This window comes from Rhinoderma darwinii, chromosome 1 (genome assembly GCF_050947455.1).
Source record: "Rhinoderma darwinii isolate aRhiDar2 chromosome 1, aRhiDar2.hap1, whole genome shotgun sequence".
In the NCBI taxonomy this organism is placed as follows: domain Eukaryota; kingdom Metazoa; phylum Chordata; class Amphibia; order Anura; family Rhinodermatidae; genus Rhinoderma; species Rhinoderma darwinii.
The window spans coordinates 222070275-222088307 of record NC_134687.1 but is presented as its reverse complement, the minus strand read 5'-3'; the positions used below and the strand labels follow the sequence as shown (position 1 = coordinate 222088307).

Sequence of the window (18033 nt, the reverse complement as noted above, 5' to 3'; positions counted from 1 at the left end):
GGTGTGGCACTCTCTACATGGGAGGGGTGGCACTCTCTACAAGGGAGGGGTGGCACTCTCTACAAGGGAGGGGTGGCACTCTCTACAAGGGTGTGTGTGGAACTCTCTACAAGGGGGTGTGTGTGGCACTCTCTACAAGGGGGCGTGTGTGGCACTCTCTACAAGGGGGTGCGTGTGTGGCACTCTCTACAAGGGGGTGCAGGTGTGGCACTATCTACTGGGGGCAGTGTGGGGCACCATCTACAAGGGGAACTGAGTGTGGCACTATCTACACTGGTTTTTACGCTACCAGTAGTGGTGAGCACATATCACCTAGCCATATTGATAAAGTGATACATCACCTGCCAGCATATAGCCTGTACAAAAAAAAGTACAGTTGAAACAACACCAAATAAATTTATATTTATTTTTTTCCAACATCTTCCAACAAAAATTGAAAATAACCAAAACACGCTTACTTTCCAATATATATACCTTATTGTATGTCCTGGGATGTCTATTTTCCTCGTTGGTGGATTTTTTTTTAAAACATATTCTGATGTTTTAACACCACTGGTCAAATGCAAAGTCACTAAGGGAGCATACTTTTTTTTTTTTTTTGTGAAAACTATATAAACATGTGGTCCCTATAATCAGAAGAAATAGACAAGCATATATTAATTATATGTATGTACAATAGTATATATTTTCATTTTTTTAACATTTTACATAATTTGTATGTTTTTAACGTAAAAAATATTTTGTTGATTTAACAAATAAGGCTACTTATTCCAAGCCTCATATGTCATGAAAAAACATGGTAAAAATAGTTGAGGTATGCAAAGCCGTTAAAAAGGCATTGGTGTGTGTGTAAGTCGTGCACACAGCAGATAGTGAAATAGCATATCGGACTTGTTGGCATCATAGGAACAACGTCTCAGTACACTTTCTCTATATGTCTCTTTCATTCAGCCTTTGCTCATTATGATCGAGCTACCTCAAGGATTAAAAAAAAGTGTTTCACGAAGTACAGCGAAGCGCAGTTTTGCCAAGTACAGCATAGCATAGGGGATATGCTCTTTTCTTTTGTATTTCGGCTGAGAAATCTGGATACAAAGCCACTCTGCTACCTTCCACCATAATCTCTTTAAAAATCGCGGGCCTTGCGCAAAATATTGTCTCTGTCCTTAAAGTGAAGCAATTTGACCAATATGGATCTGGGTGGTGCACCAGGTGCTTGAGGTCCGGTCGGGACCCTATGGTCTCTTTCTACAGCAAATAGCGGCCTTCGTGACTTTTTCCCAAATACGTTAGCGAGCCATGTCTCAAAGTACCCCAATGAGTTAGTGCCCTCTCAGGGACCCCACATGTTTGTATTTCGAGGCATAAAGAAGCTTTGTCCTCTTTTATAGCCCCCATTTGTAAGTGCAGGGAAGATAGTGCAGTATTTCTCTTGGTGACTGCATAAACTACATCCTTGAGAGGGGGCTCTGGTTTGTCAGAAAAAGGAGACTGACCACCAGATTCCTACATGTTTCTCTTAGACCTAGTGCTTTGCAGCACACCGCACACGTGCCTCTCTCACCCTCTATATCAGAGTATTTTTCCTCATATCTGCCTGCAGTCAATAACCAGTCCCTGGTGGTTTTAGTGCTGGACTGAAAGCATGCCATGTGCGAGCTTTGAGGACACACTTTTATTCCAGGCAGCGGCTCTGCCAGAGCATGTTGTTGCCAGCGGAGTGTCCGCGCCAGCATGAGGGTCTTTCTCCTCGGAGCACTGATCAGAGGCGTAGCTAGGTTATCCTGCACCCGGGTTCTCCTGCACTTATTTCCCGACATCTCCTTCCCCCTCGCCATGTTTGCTTTCTCTACCAATCAATGAGGTGTGATTTTTTTTTTAATGTAACTCGAGCATAAAACCATTTCTACATTTCACAAGCGATATAGTTATATAAGGGAGTTACCATAACAATAAATTAAAAGAAAATAAATTAAAGAGGCGACACACAGCCCCGTTGTAGATAGCCACACACAGCCCCCTTGTAGATGGCTCCACACACAGCCCCCTTGTAGATGGCTCCACACACAGCCCCCTTGTAGATGGCTCCACACACAGCCCCCTTGTAGATGGCTCCACACACAGCCCCCTTGTAGATGGCTCCACACACAGCCCCCTTGTAGATAGCTCCACACACAGCCCCCTTGTAGATAGTGCCACACAGCCCACCCTTGTAGATAGTGCCACACACAGCCCCACTTGTAGATAGTGCCACACACAGCCCCACTTGTAGATAGTCCCACACACAGCCCCCCTTGTAGATAGTGCCACACACAGCCCCCCTTGTAGATGGCGCCACACAGCCCCCTCTTGTAGATGGCGCCACACAGCTCCCCTTGTAGATGGTGCCACGCAGCCCCCTTGTAGATGGTGCCACACAGCCCCCCTTGTAGATGGTGCCACACAGCCCCCCTTGTAGATGGTGCCACACAGCCCCCCTTGTAGATGGTGCCACACAGCCCCCCTTGTAGATGGCGCCACACAGCCCCCCTTGTAGATGGCGCCACACAGCCCCCCTTGTAGATGGTCTCACACAGCCCCCCTTGTAGATGGTGCCACACAGCCCCCCTTGTAGATGGTGCCACACAGCCCCCCTTGTAGATGGTGCCACACAGCCCCCCCTTGTAGATGGCGCCACACAGCCCCCCCTTGTAGATGGCGCCACACAGCCCCCCCTTGTAGATGGCGCCACACAGCCCCCCCTTGTAGATGGCGCCACACTGCCCCCCCTTGTAGATGGCGCCACACTGCCCCCCCTTGTAAAGAGCGCCACACTGCCCCCCCTTGTAGATAGTGGCTCAAACAGGCCGCTGCCCCCTTGTAGATAGCGAACCCTCCCCCCTTGTAGATAGTGCCATATACAGCCCGCTGCCCCCTTGTAAATAGCACCACACCCCCCCCCACTTGTAAATAGCGCCACCCTCCCACCCCCTTGTAAATAGTGCCACACTCCCCCCCTCCCCTTCTAAATAGTGCCACACTCCCCCTTTGCACTTAGCGCCACACTGTAAACAGAGTGGAGAGCAGTACCACTCTCCGCTCTGCCTGACGTGACTCAATAGAGGAGCTGAGGAGGTCATGCGGTGCAGGCAGTGGCGGAGTTCCTTCTGACTAGGATCGGTGACAGCCCGAGAGTGGACCAGTCCAGTCACCTGATCTGAGTCATCTGACCTCATGTCACTGGCGTGAGGTCAGGTGACTGGACTGTTCCACTCCCGGGCCATCACAGACCTCAGTCAGAACGCCGCTGCATGAACTCCTGGCTCTTCCAAACGCTGATCGCTGCTGTAGGTGCCCAACATACAGGGCGCCTATCAGCGGCGAACAGCAGTGACCAGCTGCTCTGCGGCGCCCCCTTTACCTACCGCCTGCCCCCCCCCCTAGCTATGCCCCTGCGGTGATTATCCTTTTTGTGGCTGTGTTCTTTGTATCACCCATTCACAGGATGCCAGGTAAGACTATGAGGTCTAACAACCAAGGCCCAAGTCTGCACAAAGTATTCTAGGGCTTAGAATCAGGATAATGAAAAATGTAATACAGGAGCTCTCACTACGTGCAACCGCTCACCTCTCCGGTCAGGCCATGCCCCCCTTCAATTAAGATTTGGATGAATACATCTACTATTTATGTCAGTGAAGACAGATTTGACCCACTACTTGAGTAAGAATACGCAGGGAGTCAATGATCTTGGTCCTGTACGCACTTGTATTAAAATGCAATAGAGTATGTGTAATATGTTTAGTACTTACTGGTTACCTGTGATACACAGCCACACTACTGCTCTAACAATGGAGATTCGAGAAATCTACTCATCTTTAAAGTTTCGTTATAACCTGTGAGCTGGATCAGGGGCGTAGCTCTAGGGTTTTTCTTTTAGGATGGGTGCCCAAGTTCAGTATAAAGACACCAGTATTACAAATGACACATGATAGGTGAGGGGCCCTGTTACAGATTTTGCATTGTGGCCTTGGAGCCACATTAACAAGAAATTGTTGAGCCACACCCCCACGTGACGTACATTTACAGCACTGTCTGGAAGGGTGTATTCACACAGGCAGGTTTTGTGGCATTTTTAACCACAATTACTGCAAAATCGCAGCAAAAGAAAAACAACGCAGTTGCGCTAAATCGCTTTTTTGCTGTAATTTCGAGATAATCATGGCAAAACAAGTTACAAAACCAGCCTTTGTGAATACACTCTAAATATGCAGTGCCATAATCAAGAAGGCACTGCAGTTTTCAATCACAGCCACCCCTCTGGCTATAATAACTTGCATCAGAAAACTTCTGATCCCGACCATTAAAACTCTAATTCTGCTCTGCATTAGTGCAGTGGCAAAAATTACGTCATTTGCATTCAGGGTACAAAAATGTCCAGTGTTTAAAGCTCTGGATAGCGGCCTCGTTTCTTAGCGGGAGCAGGATCTTCCAAGTCACGGAGGTTCATACTGTATGATTAATGCAGCCCCATGTGTTTTACTATTACATTATTTTCTTCTCCTTTACAGAAAAGTATGGTTTAGCACAAGTCTCAACATGGAACTTTGAAACTTGGAATGAACCAGATAATCATGATTTTGACAATGTCTCCATCACAGTAACAGGTATTCTATCCATGATCAAATGTGCATATTGGTAAATTTTTAGACCTTACTTGACAATTTAATTTTTAGGAACATTAGGATTTTTAGGGCCCGGTTCACAATTAGCAGAATGGGCCACTACTGTATCTATGGACCTGCTACAGAAAACCTGTTAAGTGCCATACCTCCCAACTTTCAAGTATCGCAAAGAGTGACAACCAATGAGGCACCGCAATTTTTTTCCTTTTAAGCCACGCATCTAATCCCGTCCAATCCCCGCCCATACACACCCGCTACAGCCCACACAGTATCATGCTGCCTACCCACAGTACAAAGCCCCCATTGAACCCCCACTCAGTATAATGCCACTATAGCTGCCCCCACACAGTATAATGCCAAATAGCTGCCCTCGCACAGTAATGCCTCCATACAGTATAATGCCCACACAAATTCCCCCATACAGTATAATGCCCCATTGCTGCCCCATAGAGCATAATGCCCCCATAGCTGCCTCCATACAGCATAATGCCCCCATACCTGCTTCCATACAGTATAATGCCCACACAGATGCCCCCATACAGTATAATGCTCCATAGTGCCTCAATACCTTATAGATCGTGCCACAGTGCTCACTGTAGATAGTGCCCACATAGATGGACCCTGTGCCAACATAGTGCCACAGTGCCCATGTAGATGGTGCCAGTATAGTGCCACAGTGCCCATGCAGATAGTGCCACACCCCCTTGAAGATCCCACCACCCTACCTGTAGATAGCGCTAATACCCCCTGTAGCTCTATTGCGGCTCCCTCCAGGAGCGGAATTCCCAGCCGGAGCATCGGTTTTGGTTTGGCCGGGGATTCCGTTCCAGGAGGAGCCCCTGACGTCACTGTCCATGTATGGATAGTGGTGCCAGGGGCTTCTCAAGGAGGGGAATCCCCGGCCAGAGCGTCAACGCTTTGGACGGGGATTCCACTTCAGGTAGAGCACCTGACATCACTGTCCATATATATACAGTGACACCAGGGGATTCTCCAGGAGGGGAATCCCCAGCCAGAGCCTTGGCCTGGGGATTTTGGTCCTGGAGGAGCCACTGATGTCACAGTCTATATATGGACATTGACGTCAAGGGCTTTTCCATGACAGGAGTCCCTGGCCAGAGAGCTTGCGCTGCTCTGCCCTAATACTCCATAGTTGAATGCTGGAGCAGGGAGCTGACGGTACCCTGCTTCAGCATTGGATTCAACTGTATCCGCATACTGAGGACGCAGATATAGTTGAAACCGGGACATACCACTGTGGCACTGTGAGCTGATCGACAGCTGCAGCAGCCAATCGCATACTCCATACTACAGGGCTGGGTGGGCGCAGGTGTTAGTTTTCTGCTGTAGCTCCGATGTTCGCATCTCACATTCTTATACAATTAATGGGGGTGTGGTCTGATGGACCCCATAGTGACTGAGTGGTCTGCCTATATTGGAGGTACTCCACTGATAGCTGTAGATGTTTTAGGCTATGTTCATACTTCAATTAGTTCCATCAGGTTACTCTAATCCTTTTAGATGGCCAGAATACTGTACAATGCAGCTCTATTCTACCCTGTACAAAAAAAAATGAACCTTTAACCTAATTGAGCTAATATATGTCAATGGAACTGTTTCAAAACATAATGGACTCATCATATCCTTCAAGGCTCAGACAAAAAAATAGAACCCATACCACCAGTGTGAACAGAGTGTTGCAGCCTCTGTTCACACTGGTGGTATTGGTTCCATTTTTTGTCTGAGCTTTGACGGATAAGATAAATCCGTGTCTAAGGCTTCGTTAAAATCTTCCGTCAGACCTTTCCGTCAGGGGAACCCATAAACGGAAACCATAGCTTTTCGTTTGCATTACCATTGATTTCAATGGTAACGCTTCCGTTGCTAATAGTTTTGGTTTGTCTCCGTTCAGTAAGGTTTCCATTTTTGGGCGGAATCCATATCGTAGTCGACTGCGCTATTGATTATTTTTTTTCACTATAAAGTACAAAAGAAGTATAAACCCAATACAAGAACAAATGTAAACAAAAATAGAGTGCTAATTCGTGTCCAAAATGGAACTTACAAGATACAATAGGAAAAATATCCCTGCCCATATGAGTTTACAATATAAAGATGTATGCTTTTAAGCATAGAAAATCAAAAGGAACAGCGGTCTGTAGAGATATAAGACTCTTATTCTCTTAGTGGGCCTTGTGCCATTAAAACCAACATATCTTTATTAGTGCACACAGGAAGTTGAAAGCCGATGGTGTCACGGTGCCACTTTTTGTGCCATGCCAATTTCTGACAGTAACCGCCACAAAAATATTCAATTATGCAGGCTTTCAGAACTACTACGATGCTTGCTCTGAAGGACTAAAACAAGCAAGTCGACAGTTAAGGTTTGGTGGCCCAGGAGATTCGTGCCGCTCACCACCAAGGTCACCTATCTGTTGGGGTCTACTGAGTCATTGCTACAATGGTACCAATATTTTTACTGGAGAAAAGGGAGTAAGACTGAACTACATTGCTCTGCATAAAAAGGTTTGTAGTATGGGGGTAAAAATTCCTAAAATGTGGATATTGTTTTGTTTTTGCTGCTGTAATTATGTGCTTTATTACTGCAGGTGCAATTACTAGTCACAGGAAAATTGTTATTGTACTAGATATATGAAATCTGGTTATGTATAGAATTTTCATGTTTGTCCTCAATGTTTTATTGGTGCAATATATGATGTGTGTATATGTACATGTATATGTACATTAATATATAAAAATATAAATGAAAGAAATCCCACAGCATGCTTGAAAAAGGTCCTATAGCAGAACGGAAATGTTGCAGCTGTTGACTGAATCACATTCTGAAAACAACCAGGTAATAAATTCAGCAGAGAATGTGGTTCTCCCTCTGCAATAGGTTTTGTCTAAAACCTGGAAAAGGGCCTGGTTGTTGGAGTGGGGAAAGATGGGTGGGTCCCCACTCCATCCACACAGTCCTGGTCTTGGGTTGTCTAGCTATTAATCAGGGGTCAGGTGTGATAGCCCTTTAAAAAGGCTGCAGTTCAGTCACACTCTCTCTCAGCCTTTTTAAAGGGCTATCACACCTGACCCTTAGAGAAAGGCTCCAGAGGAAGGAGCTGAAAGGTTGCACTTACATGGGACAATAAAGTACCCACTTTTTTTCACCTGAAATACAACGGAGTGCTGCCTATTTTTTGCATTGTATGGAATTGGGATCTTGGTCTACTCCCTAGGGCTTGCACCCACACTATACCGGTGCTGCTGGATCCATTTCTCCGTGTATATATATATATATATATATATATATATATATATATGTATGTAAAAAAGCAGAGGATTGGAGCAGCACTGTGAACAAATGCCTGACTAGGCTGGTGCAAAGCTTCAAAAATAAAGCAGTGACCTCTCCTTATGTGTTAGATATCCAAAAAAGAGAACGTGAAGCAGCACTCAAATAAATATATATATATATACACACACACACATATACATTCGCCCCTCTGGCTTCCTTTGGGGCATCAGACATATATATATATATATATATATATATATATATACACTACCGTTCAAAAGTTTAGGGTCACTTAGAAATGTCCTTATTTTTGCAAGAAAAGCACAGTTTTTTTCAAGATAATATTAAATTAATCAGAAATACACTCTATACATTGTTAATGTGCTAAATGACTATTCTAGCTGCAAACATCTGGTTTTTAATGCAATATCTACATAGCTATATAGAGGCCCATTTCCAGAAACCATTACTCCAGTGTTCTAATGCTACATTGTGTTTGCTAACTGTGTTAGAAGGCTAATGGATGATTAGAAAACACTTGAAAACCATTGTGCAATTATGTTAGCACTGCTGTAAACCGTTTTGCTGTTTAGAGGAGCTATAAAACTGACCTTCCTTTGAGCTAGTTGAGAATCTGGAGCATTACATTTGTGGGTTCGATTAAACTCTCACAATGGCTAGAAAAAGAGAGCTTTCATGTGAAACTCGACAGTCTATTCTTGTTCTTAGAAATGAAGGCTATTCCATGCCAGAAATTGCCAAGAAACTGAAGATTTCCTACAACTGTGTGTACTACTCCCTTCAGAGGACAGCACAAACAGGCTCTAACCAGAGTAGAAGGAGAAGTGGGAGGTCCCGCTGCACAACTGAGCAACAAGACAAGTACATTAGAGTCTCTAGTTTGAGAAATAGACGCCTCACAGTTCCTCAACTGGCAGCTTCATTAAATAGTACCCGCAAAACGCCAGTGTCAACGTCTACAGTGAAGAGGCGACTCCGGGATGCTGGCCTTCAGGGCAGAGTGGCAAAGAAAAAGCCATATCTGAGACTGGCTAATAAAAGGAAAAGATTAATATGGGCAAAAGCACACAGACATTGGACAGAGGAAGATTGGAAAAAAGTGTTATGGACAGACGAATCGAAGTTTGAGGTGTTTGGATCACACAGAAGAACATTTGTGAGACGCAGAAGAACTGAAAAGATGCTGGAAGAGTGCCTGACGTCATCTGTCAAGCATGGTGGAGGTAATGTGATGGTCTGGGGTTGCTTTGGTGCTGGTAAAGTGGGAGATTTGTACAAGGTAAAAGGGATTTTGAATAAGGAAGGCTATCACTCCATTTTGCAACGCCATGCCATACCCTGTGAACAGCACTTGATTGGAGCCAATTTCATCCTACAACAGGACAATGACCCAAAGCACACCTCCAAATTATGCAAGAACTATTTAGAGAAGAAGCAGGCAGCTGGTATTCTATCTGTAATGGAGTGGCCAGCACAGTCACCAGATCTCAACCCCATAGAGCTGTTGTGGGAGCAGCTTGACCGTATGGTACGCAAGAAGTGCCCATCAAGCCAATCCAACTTGTGGGAGGGGCTTCTGGAAGCATGGGGTGAAATTTCTCCCGATTACCTCAGCAAATTAACAGCTAGAATGCCAAAGGTCTGCAATGCTGTAATTGCGGCAAATGGAGCATTCTTTGCCGAAAGCAAACTTTGAAGGAGAAAATTATTATTTCAAATAAAAATCATTATTTCTAACCTTGTCAATGTCTTGACTATATTTTCTAGTCATTTTGCAACTCATTTGATAAATATAAGTGTGAGTTTTCATGGAAAACACAAAATTGTCTGGGTGACCCCAAACTTTTGAACGGTAGTGTGTGTGTGTGTATATATATATATATATATATATATATATATATATATATATATATATATATATATGTGTGTCTGTGTGTGTGTATATATATATTTGTGTGTGTGCATATATATATATATATATATATATATATATATGTGTGTGTGTGTGTGTGTATATATATATATATATGTGTGTGTGTGTGTGCATATATATATATATATATATATATATATATACATACGTGTGTGTGTGTGTATATATACATGTATATATGTATGTGTGTATATATATATATATATATATGTTTGAACTTTCTAAAATCTCATTAACTGCTAATCATTGCATTAATTTTTGTGTTTTTTATGTGATTTACTCTTACAATTCGATCACATGAGCAGTAAGAATATATTTTTTATTGAAATTCTATTTGTATGCGTTGCGTGATGTGTTTCTCATAACTTCTCTGCCTTTAAACTGCTGAGACTGTAGAGCCACCCAGTTCTATTCCTTTATTTGACTGCCCTCTTGTGGAACATCTATGACTGCATTATCAATAAAAATATTTTTTGTGTTTGTAGGGTGGAGGAAGTTCTTTCCGAATTTTGGAGCAAGTAATCGGCACGGTTCGTGAAATTCAACAACGGTTTCCACAGTTTAAACCTGTTGCGATATACAATGATGAGGCCGACCCTCTAGTAGGATGGTCCACACCGCAGTCTTGGAGAGGCGATGTTACTTATGCAGCCATGGTAATAAAGGTACGTCAGAGACCATATATTTACTGCAGGCAACCATATGTTAGCAAATTGTTTAAATAACCCTTCTTCTGGTTTTCATTTATCTCCACTGTAAGATACTTCTCTCTGCAGCAGTCAGCCACCTCTGCCATGCTTATCTCTTACAGTATTGTCTATAGTAGTAGGCTTATGTAACATGGAACTGGTTTGTCTTTTAAAAGAAAACAATCGCAGACCACATAAAATTTAAATAGTTTCAAGTGGTTGTCCAGTCCTAAGAAATTGATGGCCTATCCTCAGGATAGCCCATCAATATGTAATCGGTTGGGGTCTCCGCCGACCAGCTGTTTTGAAGGTTTGCTGTTTTGAAGCTCGTACGGGCGCTGCTTTTCCTTCATTTCCTTTACTACTTGTACTGTGAATCACTGTCAAACTTGTAGCGGCGGTTCGCACTATTGCCGCCTTCTCCCATTTAAGTAAATTGGGAGAAGACTGTAATACAGTGAACCGCTGCTACGAGTGTGTCGCCGATTCACAGTACGAACAGTTAAGGAAATGAAGGGAAAGTAGCTCTGTGACCCCTTTAAAACAACTGATCGGCGGGGCTGCCAGGAGTCGGACCCTGATCGATCACATAGTGATGGACTATAATGAGGTTAGGCCATTAAGATCTTAGGTCTGGACAACCCAATTAACTTTACTGAATACAACTGCAAGTCTTTAAGAGGCACAATATGCTTAGTGGTTAGAATGCTCAAATGAGGTACACAATATTGGTGGTTTCAGTACACTCGAGGTGATGCAATTTCTTAACCCCTTCCCGGCTCCTGGACGTACTATTAGGTCATGGTAGCTGTGTCGTTCGCGCTCCATGACCTAATAGTACGTCTCGGGAGTAATGGCCGTTTCGGCCGTCCTCCCAACACATACAGGAGCTGTGACAGCTGCTGTCTCGTACAGCAGCTGCCGCAGCTCCTACAACGGGGTCCGATCACTGTGTCCCCGCTGATTAACCCCTTAAAAGCAGCGTTCAATAGAGATCGCATGTAGTGCAGTGTATTAGAATAACGATCAGGGCCTCCTGCCCTCAAGTCCCCTAGTGGGACAATGTAATAAAGTAAAAAAAGAGTAAAAAAAAGATGTGTAAAAATAAGAAAATAAAAGTTTTAAAAGTATTAAAAGTAAAAATCTTCCTTTTTACCTTATCAGTCCTTTATTATTAAAAAAATAAATAAACAAACAAATAAACTATACATAATTGGTATCGCCGTGTCTGTAACGGCCTGAACTACAAAATTATTTCGTTATTTATCCCGCACGGTGAACGCCGTAAAAGAAAATAATAATAAACCGTACCAGAATCACAATTGTTTGGTCACTTCACGTCCCAAAAAATGGAATAAAAAGAGATCAAAAAGTCGCATGTACCTAAAAATGGTACTGATCGAAACTACAGTTCGTTACGCAAAAAATAAGTCCTCGCACGGCTTTATTGATGGAAAAATAAAAAAGTTCTGGCTCTTAGGGTGGATTCACACGAACGTGTATTGGGTCCGTGCGGGCCGCGTGGTTTTCACGCGCCACGCACAAACCAATACAAGTCTATGGGGCAGTACAGACAGTCCGTGCTTTTTGCGCAGCGTTTGTCCGCTTCGCAAAAAGCGCGACATGGTCAATATCTCCGCGTATTTCGCGCATCACGCACCCATTGAAGTCAATGGGTGCGTGAAAACCACGCAGGTCGCACGGAAGCACTTCCGTGCGAACTGCCTGTTTCGCGCACCAGCTGTCACAAGGATGAATGTAAACAGAAAAGCACCACGTGCTTTTCTGTTTACAAACATCCAAATGGGGTGTCTTTGAGATGAGCAAACCCGGACAACCGAACCAAACTTCACCGGGTTCGGCCGAACTCGTTTTGGCCGAACGCGGCAAAAAAATTTCCGGTACGCGACGTCAGGAGATAGTCACTGTCCAGGGTGCTGAAAGAGTTAAACTGTTTCAGCACCCTGGACAGTGACTTCCGATCCCAATATACATGAACGTGTAAAAAAAAGTTCTGACTTACCGATAACTCCCTGCTTCTTCCTCCAGTCTGACCTCCTGGGATGACAATTCAGTCCAAGTGACAGCTCCAGCCAATCACAGGCCAAGCACAGGCTGCAGCGGTCACATGGACTGCTGCGTCATCCAGGAAGATGGGGCCCGATGTCGAGAGGCGCGTCACCAAGGACGCGTCACCAAGGCAACAGCCGGAGGGAAGTTCTCGGTAAGTACGAACTTTTTCTTTTTTTTTAACAGGTTTCTCGATATTGTGATCGGCATTCACTGTCGAGGGTGCTGAAAGAGTTAACTGCCGATCAGTTAACTCTTTCAGCACCCTGGACAGTGACTGACGTCGACTAGACTCATCTCTATGATGGCGGCTGCGCGAAAATCACGCAGCCGCGCATCATACACGGATGACACACGGAGCTGTCAAGTGTTTTTTGCGCGCGCAAAACGCCGCGTTTTTTGCGCGCGCAAAAACGCAACGTTCGTCTGAATAAGCCCTTAGAATATGGTAAAACAAAAAGTTAATAATTTTTTACAAAACTTATTTTATTGTGCAAACACCATAAGACATAAAAAAACTATAAACATCTGGTATCGCCGTAATCGTATCGCCCCGCAGAATAAAGTGAATATGTCATTTATAGCGCACGGTGAACGCTGTAAGAAAAATAGAATAAAAAAACAATAGTAGAATTGCTGTTTTTTAGTCACCACGCCACCTAAAAATAGAACAAAAACTGATCAAAAAGCCGCATGCACCCCAAGAAAACTACAATGAATTCCTCAAGGGGTCTAGTTTCTAAAATGGGGTCACTTTTGGGGGGTTTCCACTGTTTTGGCACCACAAGACCTCTTCAAACTGGACATGGTGCCTAATAAAAAAGAGGCCTCAAAATCCACTAGGTGCTCCTTTGCTTTGGAGGCCGGTGCTTCAGTCCATTACCGCACTAGGGCCACATGTGGGATATTTCTCAAAACTGCAGAATCTGGGCAATACGTATTAAGTTGCGTTTCTCTGATAAAACCTTTTGTGCTATAAAAAAAATGGTATAAAGAGGATTTTCTGACAAAAAAAAAATGTAAATTTCACCTCTACTTTGCTCTAAATTTCTGTGAAACACCTAAAGGGTTCATAAACGTTCTAAATGCTGTTGTTAATACTTTGAGGGGTCTAGTTTCTAAAATGGGGTGTTTGATGGGTGTGTCTAATATATAGGCCCCTTAAAGCAACTTTAGAACTGAACTGTAACCTAAAAAAATAAATAAATGAGGCAATACTTCGCTTCTTACATTATACTGATAATGAGCCGTGCCCACCCCGAGATGACCCCTGTTTTGACCGTTTGTATAAACGGAGACCCCTATTAGACCATTTCAGTGCCCGGTTTTCCCAAGCATACACCCCCGAGAAGTGTATTTCTATTGATGAGTCCTTGGTACATTTTAATAGCTTCCCGACCGCCCACAGTAAATTCACGTCGGCGCTTGCTGGGCTCTGTGCAGCGCCGACGTGAATTCACGGTGGGTGTTAAAAGCGCGATCCGGGTGTCTCAGAGTAGCGCTGACACCCGGATCGCGCTGTTAACCCTTGCCTCTTGTCCCGGAGACATGACCGGGACCTAATTGGTTCAGGTCCCGGTCATGTGATCGCAGGGAAAGTTTGTTGTAGCAACGAACTAGAAAGTTTGTTACTACAACAAACTGTAAAGTTTGTTGCTACAACAAACTTTCCCGGGGACCGATTGCGGGTGCTGCAGTCGGTTATAAGGCAGAACCGGAGGCCATACAACGGCCTCCGGGTCTGCCATGCACAGCAGCCTATGAGAACCAGCCGGAGGCCGGTCCTCATAAGCTTCCTGTCAGTGTGACTCTCAGCGTCACACTGACAGTTTATAATACGTTACACTACCTAGGTAGTGTAATGTATTATAGCCGTGATCAGTGCTGCCAGTCTTCAAGTAAAAAGTAAAAAATAAAGTAATAAACATGTTTTATAAAAGTGTAAAAACAAGTTATAAAAGTTACAAAAACAAAAAATTAATTTTTTTCCTATAATAAGCCTTTTATTGTAGGAAAAAAATGAAAATGTTAAAAAAAAGTACACATAATTGGTATGACCGCGTTCGTAACGACCCAAACTCTAAAACTATAATATTATTTTTCCCGCACAGTGAACAGCGCAAAAAAATAATTAAATAACAATGTCAGAATCACTCTTTTTTTGGTCATCAACCCTCCAAAAATATAGAATAAAAAGTGATCAAAATGTCGCATGTACCCTAAAATAGTACCAATAAAAACGACAACCCGTCCCGCAAAAAACAAGTCCTTACACCGCTTTTTTTGACTGAAAAATAAAAAAGTTATGGCTCTCAGAATATGGTGACACAAAAAATAAATAATTTTATCGAAAAGAGATTTTATTGCGCAAATGCCACAAAACATAAAAAAAACTATATACATCTGGTATCGCCGTAATCGTATCGACCCGCATAATGAAGTAAAATTTCATTTATAGCGCACGGTGTAAAGTGTAAAAAAAAAAAAAGACAAAAAACATTGTCAGAATTTGTTTTTTTGTCACTTTGCTTGCCAAAAAATCTAATAAAAAGTGATAAAAAAATCACATTTACCCTAAAATGGTACAAATGAAAACTACAGATTGTCCCGCAACAAATGAGTCCTTGCACGGCTCCGGTGAAGAAAAAATAAAAAAAGTTCTGGCTCTCAGAATATAGCGACAGAAATTGTGCAGTGTCCAAAAACTGATAAGATCGGGCGCCATTTATCAGTGTGACATTGGCCACATATCTGCGGATTATTATTTATTTACCGAATTATTATACCCTCTTATTATGTCCTGATGTACTCTGCCCAATTTACACATACCCCCACATCATAAACTGAAATACCAGCAAAACCCCAAACAGAACAGTTACAAAGCAAACTCTGCGCTCCAAAAGCCAAATGGCGCTCCCTCCCTTCTGAGCCCCACAGCGTGCCCAAACACCAGCTTATGTCCACATATATGATATTTTATATCCGGGAGAACCCGCTCAACATTGTATGAGGTATTTGTCTTCAGTGGCACAAACTGGGCACAACATATTGTGCATTAAAATGGCATATCAGTGGAAAATTGTAATTTTCACTTTGCACCATCCGCTGCGCATTAACGCCTTCGCGCAGCACGACTTAATAGCATGTCGTGGTGCAGGGGGTTATATATGGAGTGGGCTCATGGGCTGCACCCGCGCCATATTCTGCAGGTGTCCGCTGTGTATTACAGCTGACACCCGGGACTAATGGTCAGGAACAGCGATTGCGCTGTTACAGGAGCCTGTAAAAATGATATTATACTGCAATACATTAGTACTGCAGTGTATTGTACCAGCGACCTAATGATCGCTCGTTCCAGTCCCCTAAAGGGACTTTTGGGAGGTTTCCACTGTTTTGGTACCTCAGGGGCTTTGCAAATGCGACATGACACCCGAAAACCATTCCAGCTAAATTTGAGCTTCAAAAGCCAAATATTGTTCCTTCCCTTCTGAGTCTTGCAGTGGGTCCAAACAGCAGTTTATTACCACATATGGCATATTGCTGTAATCAGGACAAATTACTTTACAAATTTTGGGGTGATTTTTCTCCTTTATTTATTGTAAAATGTAAACATTTCTATGTTTTTTCAGAAAAAAGTAGATTTTCATTTTCACGGCCTAATTCCACTAAATTCAGCAAAAAAACTGTGGGGTCAAAATGCTAACTATACCCCTAGAAAATTTCCTTGAGGGGTGTAGTCTACAAAATGGGGTCACTTTTGGGGGGTTTCCACCGTTTTGCTCCCTCCAGGGCGTTGCAAACGCGACATGGCACTGAAAACCAATCCAGCAAAATCTGCGCTTCAAAATCCAAATGGCGCTCCTTCCCTTCTGAGCTCTGCCGTGGGTCCAAGCAGCAGTTTAGTACCACATGTGGGGTATTGCTGTAATCGGGAGAAGTAGCTTTACAAGTTTTGGGGTGCTTTTTATTCTATATTCCTTGCAATTTGTTTTTATTTTTATATTTTTTCAGAAAAAAAGTCGATTTTCACTTTCACAGGCAAACTCCAATAAATATAGCAGAAGACCTGTGGGGTCAAGATGCTAACTATACCCCTAGATAAATTCCTTGAGGGGTGCAGTTTCCAAAACCGTGTCACTTTTGGGGGCTTTCCTCTGTTTTGGCACTACAAGACCTCTTCAAACCCGACATGGTGCCTAAAATATATTCTAAAAAAAGGAGGCCACAAAATCCACTAGGTGCTCCTTTGATTCTGAGGCCGGTTTTTCAGTCCATTATCACACTAGGGCCACATGTGGGATATTTCTAAAAACTGCAGAATCTGGGCAATAAATATTGTGTTGCGTTTCTCTGGTAAAACCTTCTGTGTTACAGAAAAAATTTTATTACAAATGAATTGCAGCAAAAAAAAAAAAATGTGTCAATTTCCCCTCTCCATTGCTTTAATTCCTGTGAAACGCCTAAAGGGTTAAGAAACTTTCTTAATGCTGTTTTGAATACTTTGAGGGGTGCAGTTTTTAATATGGGGTGATTCATGGGGTCTATCTAGTACATAAGGCCCTCAAAGCCGCTTTAGAACTGAACTGGTCCCTGTAAAAATCGCCTTTTGACATTTTCTTGAAAATGTGAGAAATTGCTGGTAAAGTACTAAGCCTTGTAACGTCCTAGAAAAATAAAATAATGTTCAAAAAACGATGCAAATATAAAGTAGACATATGGAATATGTGAAATAGTAACTATTTTGTGTGGTATTACTATCTGTTTTACAAGCAGATACATTTAAAATTAGAAAAATCATAATTTTTGCAAATTTTCTCTAAATTTTGGTTTCACAAATAAGCAATGAATTTATTGACCAAATTTTTACACTAATATAAAGTACAATATCTCACGAGAAAAAAAATCTCAGAATCCTTTGTCCTGAAGGCCAAAATGAGCTCGGTCTTGAAAGGGTTAAAGGGAGGGTTCAATTCCTTGAGTATCTTCCGGGTAAGAGGTCAAGGTATGGCGTGAAGATGTATAAGCTGTGCGAGAGTGCATCAGGGTATACCTACAGATTTAGGATATATGAAGGGAAGGACAGCAGTATTCAGCCCCCAGAATGCCCCCCCTTACTGGGAGTTAATGCAAAAATTGTGTGGGATTTGGTGCACCCACTGCCGGACCAGGGTTACCAACTCTACCTGGATAATTTTTATACCAGTGTCCCACTCTTCAAGTGCCTCGCTTCCAGTCCTGCGGCATGCGGCACTGCTAGAAGAAATCTGAGAGGCCTCCCTAAGACTCTGCTTGGGCAAACAATAAGGGGTGAGAGCAGGGCACATTCTAGCAGCAACATATTGTGTGTCAAGTACAAGGACAAGA

General features: G+C 43.1%; 1 protein-coding gene across 4 annotated transcripts in view; it reads left to right on the top strand.

The window, feature by feature from the left end:
* The window catches only part of IDUA (alpha-L-iduronidase), a 172343-nt gene that overhangs the window by 128428 nt on the left and 25882 nt on the right, over window positions 1-18033 (top strand). For all 4 annotated transcript variants that reach the window (XM_075849860.1, XM_075849859.1, XM_075849861.1 and 1 more), the window contains exons 5-7: window positions 4548-4643; window positions 6985-7187; window positions 10396-10575. In XM_075849860.1, the coding sequence (XP_075705975.1) occupies window positions 4548-4643; window positions 6985-7187; window positions 10396-10575 (479 nt within the window). The remainder of the gene's footprint in view (window positions 1-4547; window positions 4644-6984; window positions 7188-10395; window positions 10576-18033) is intronic.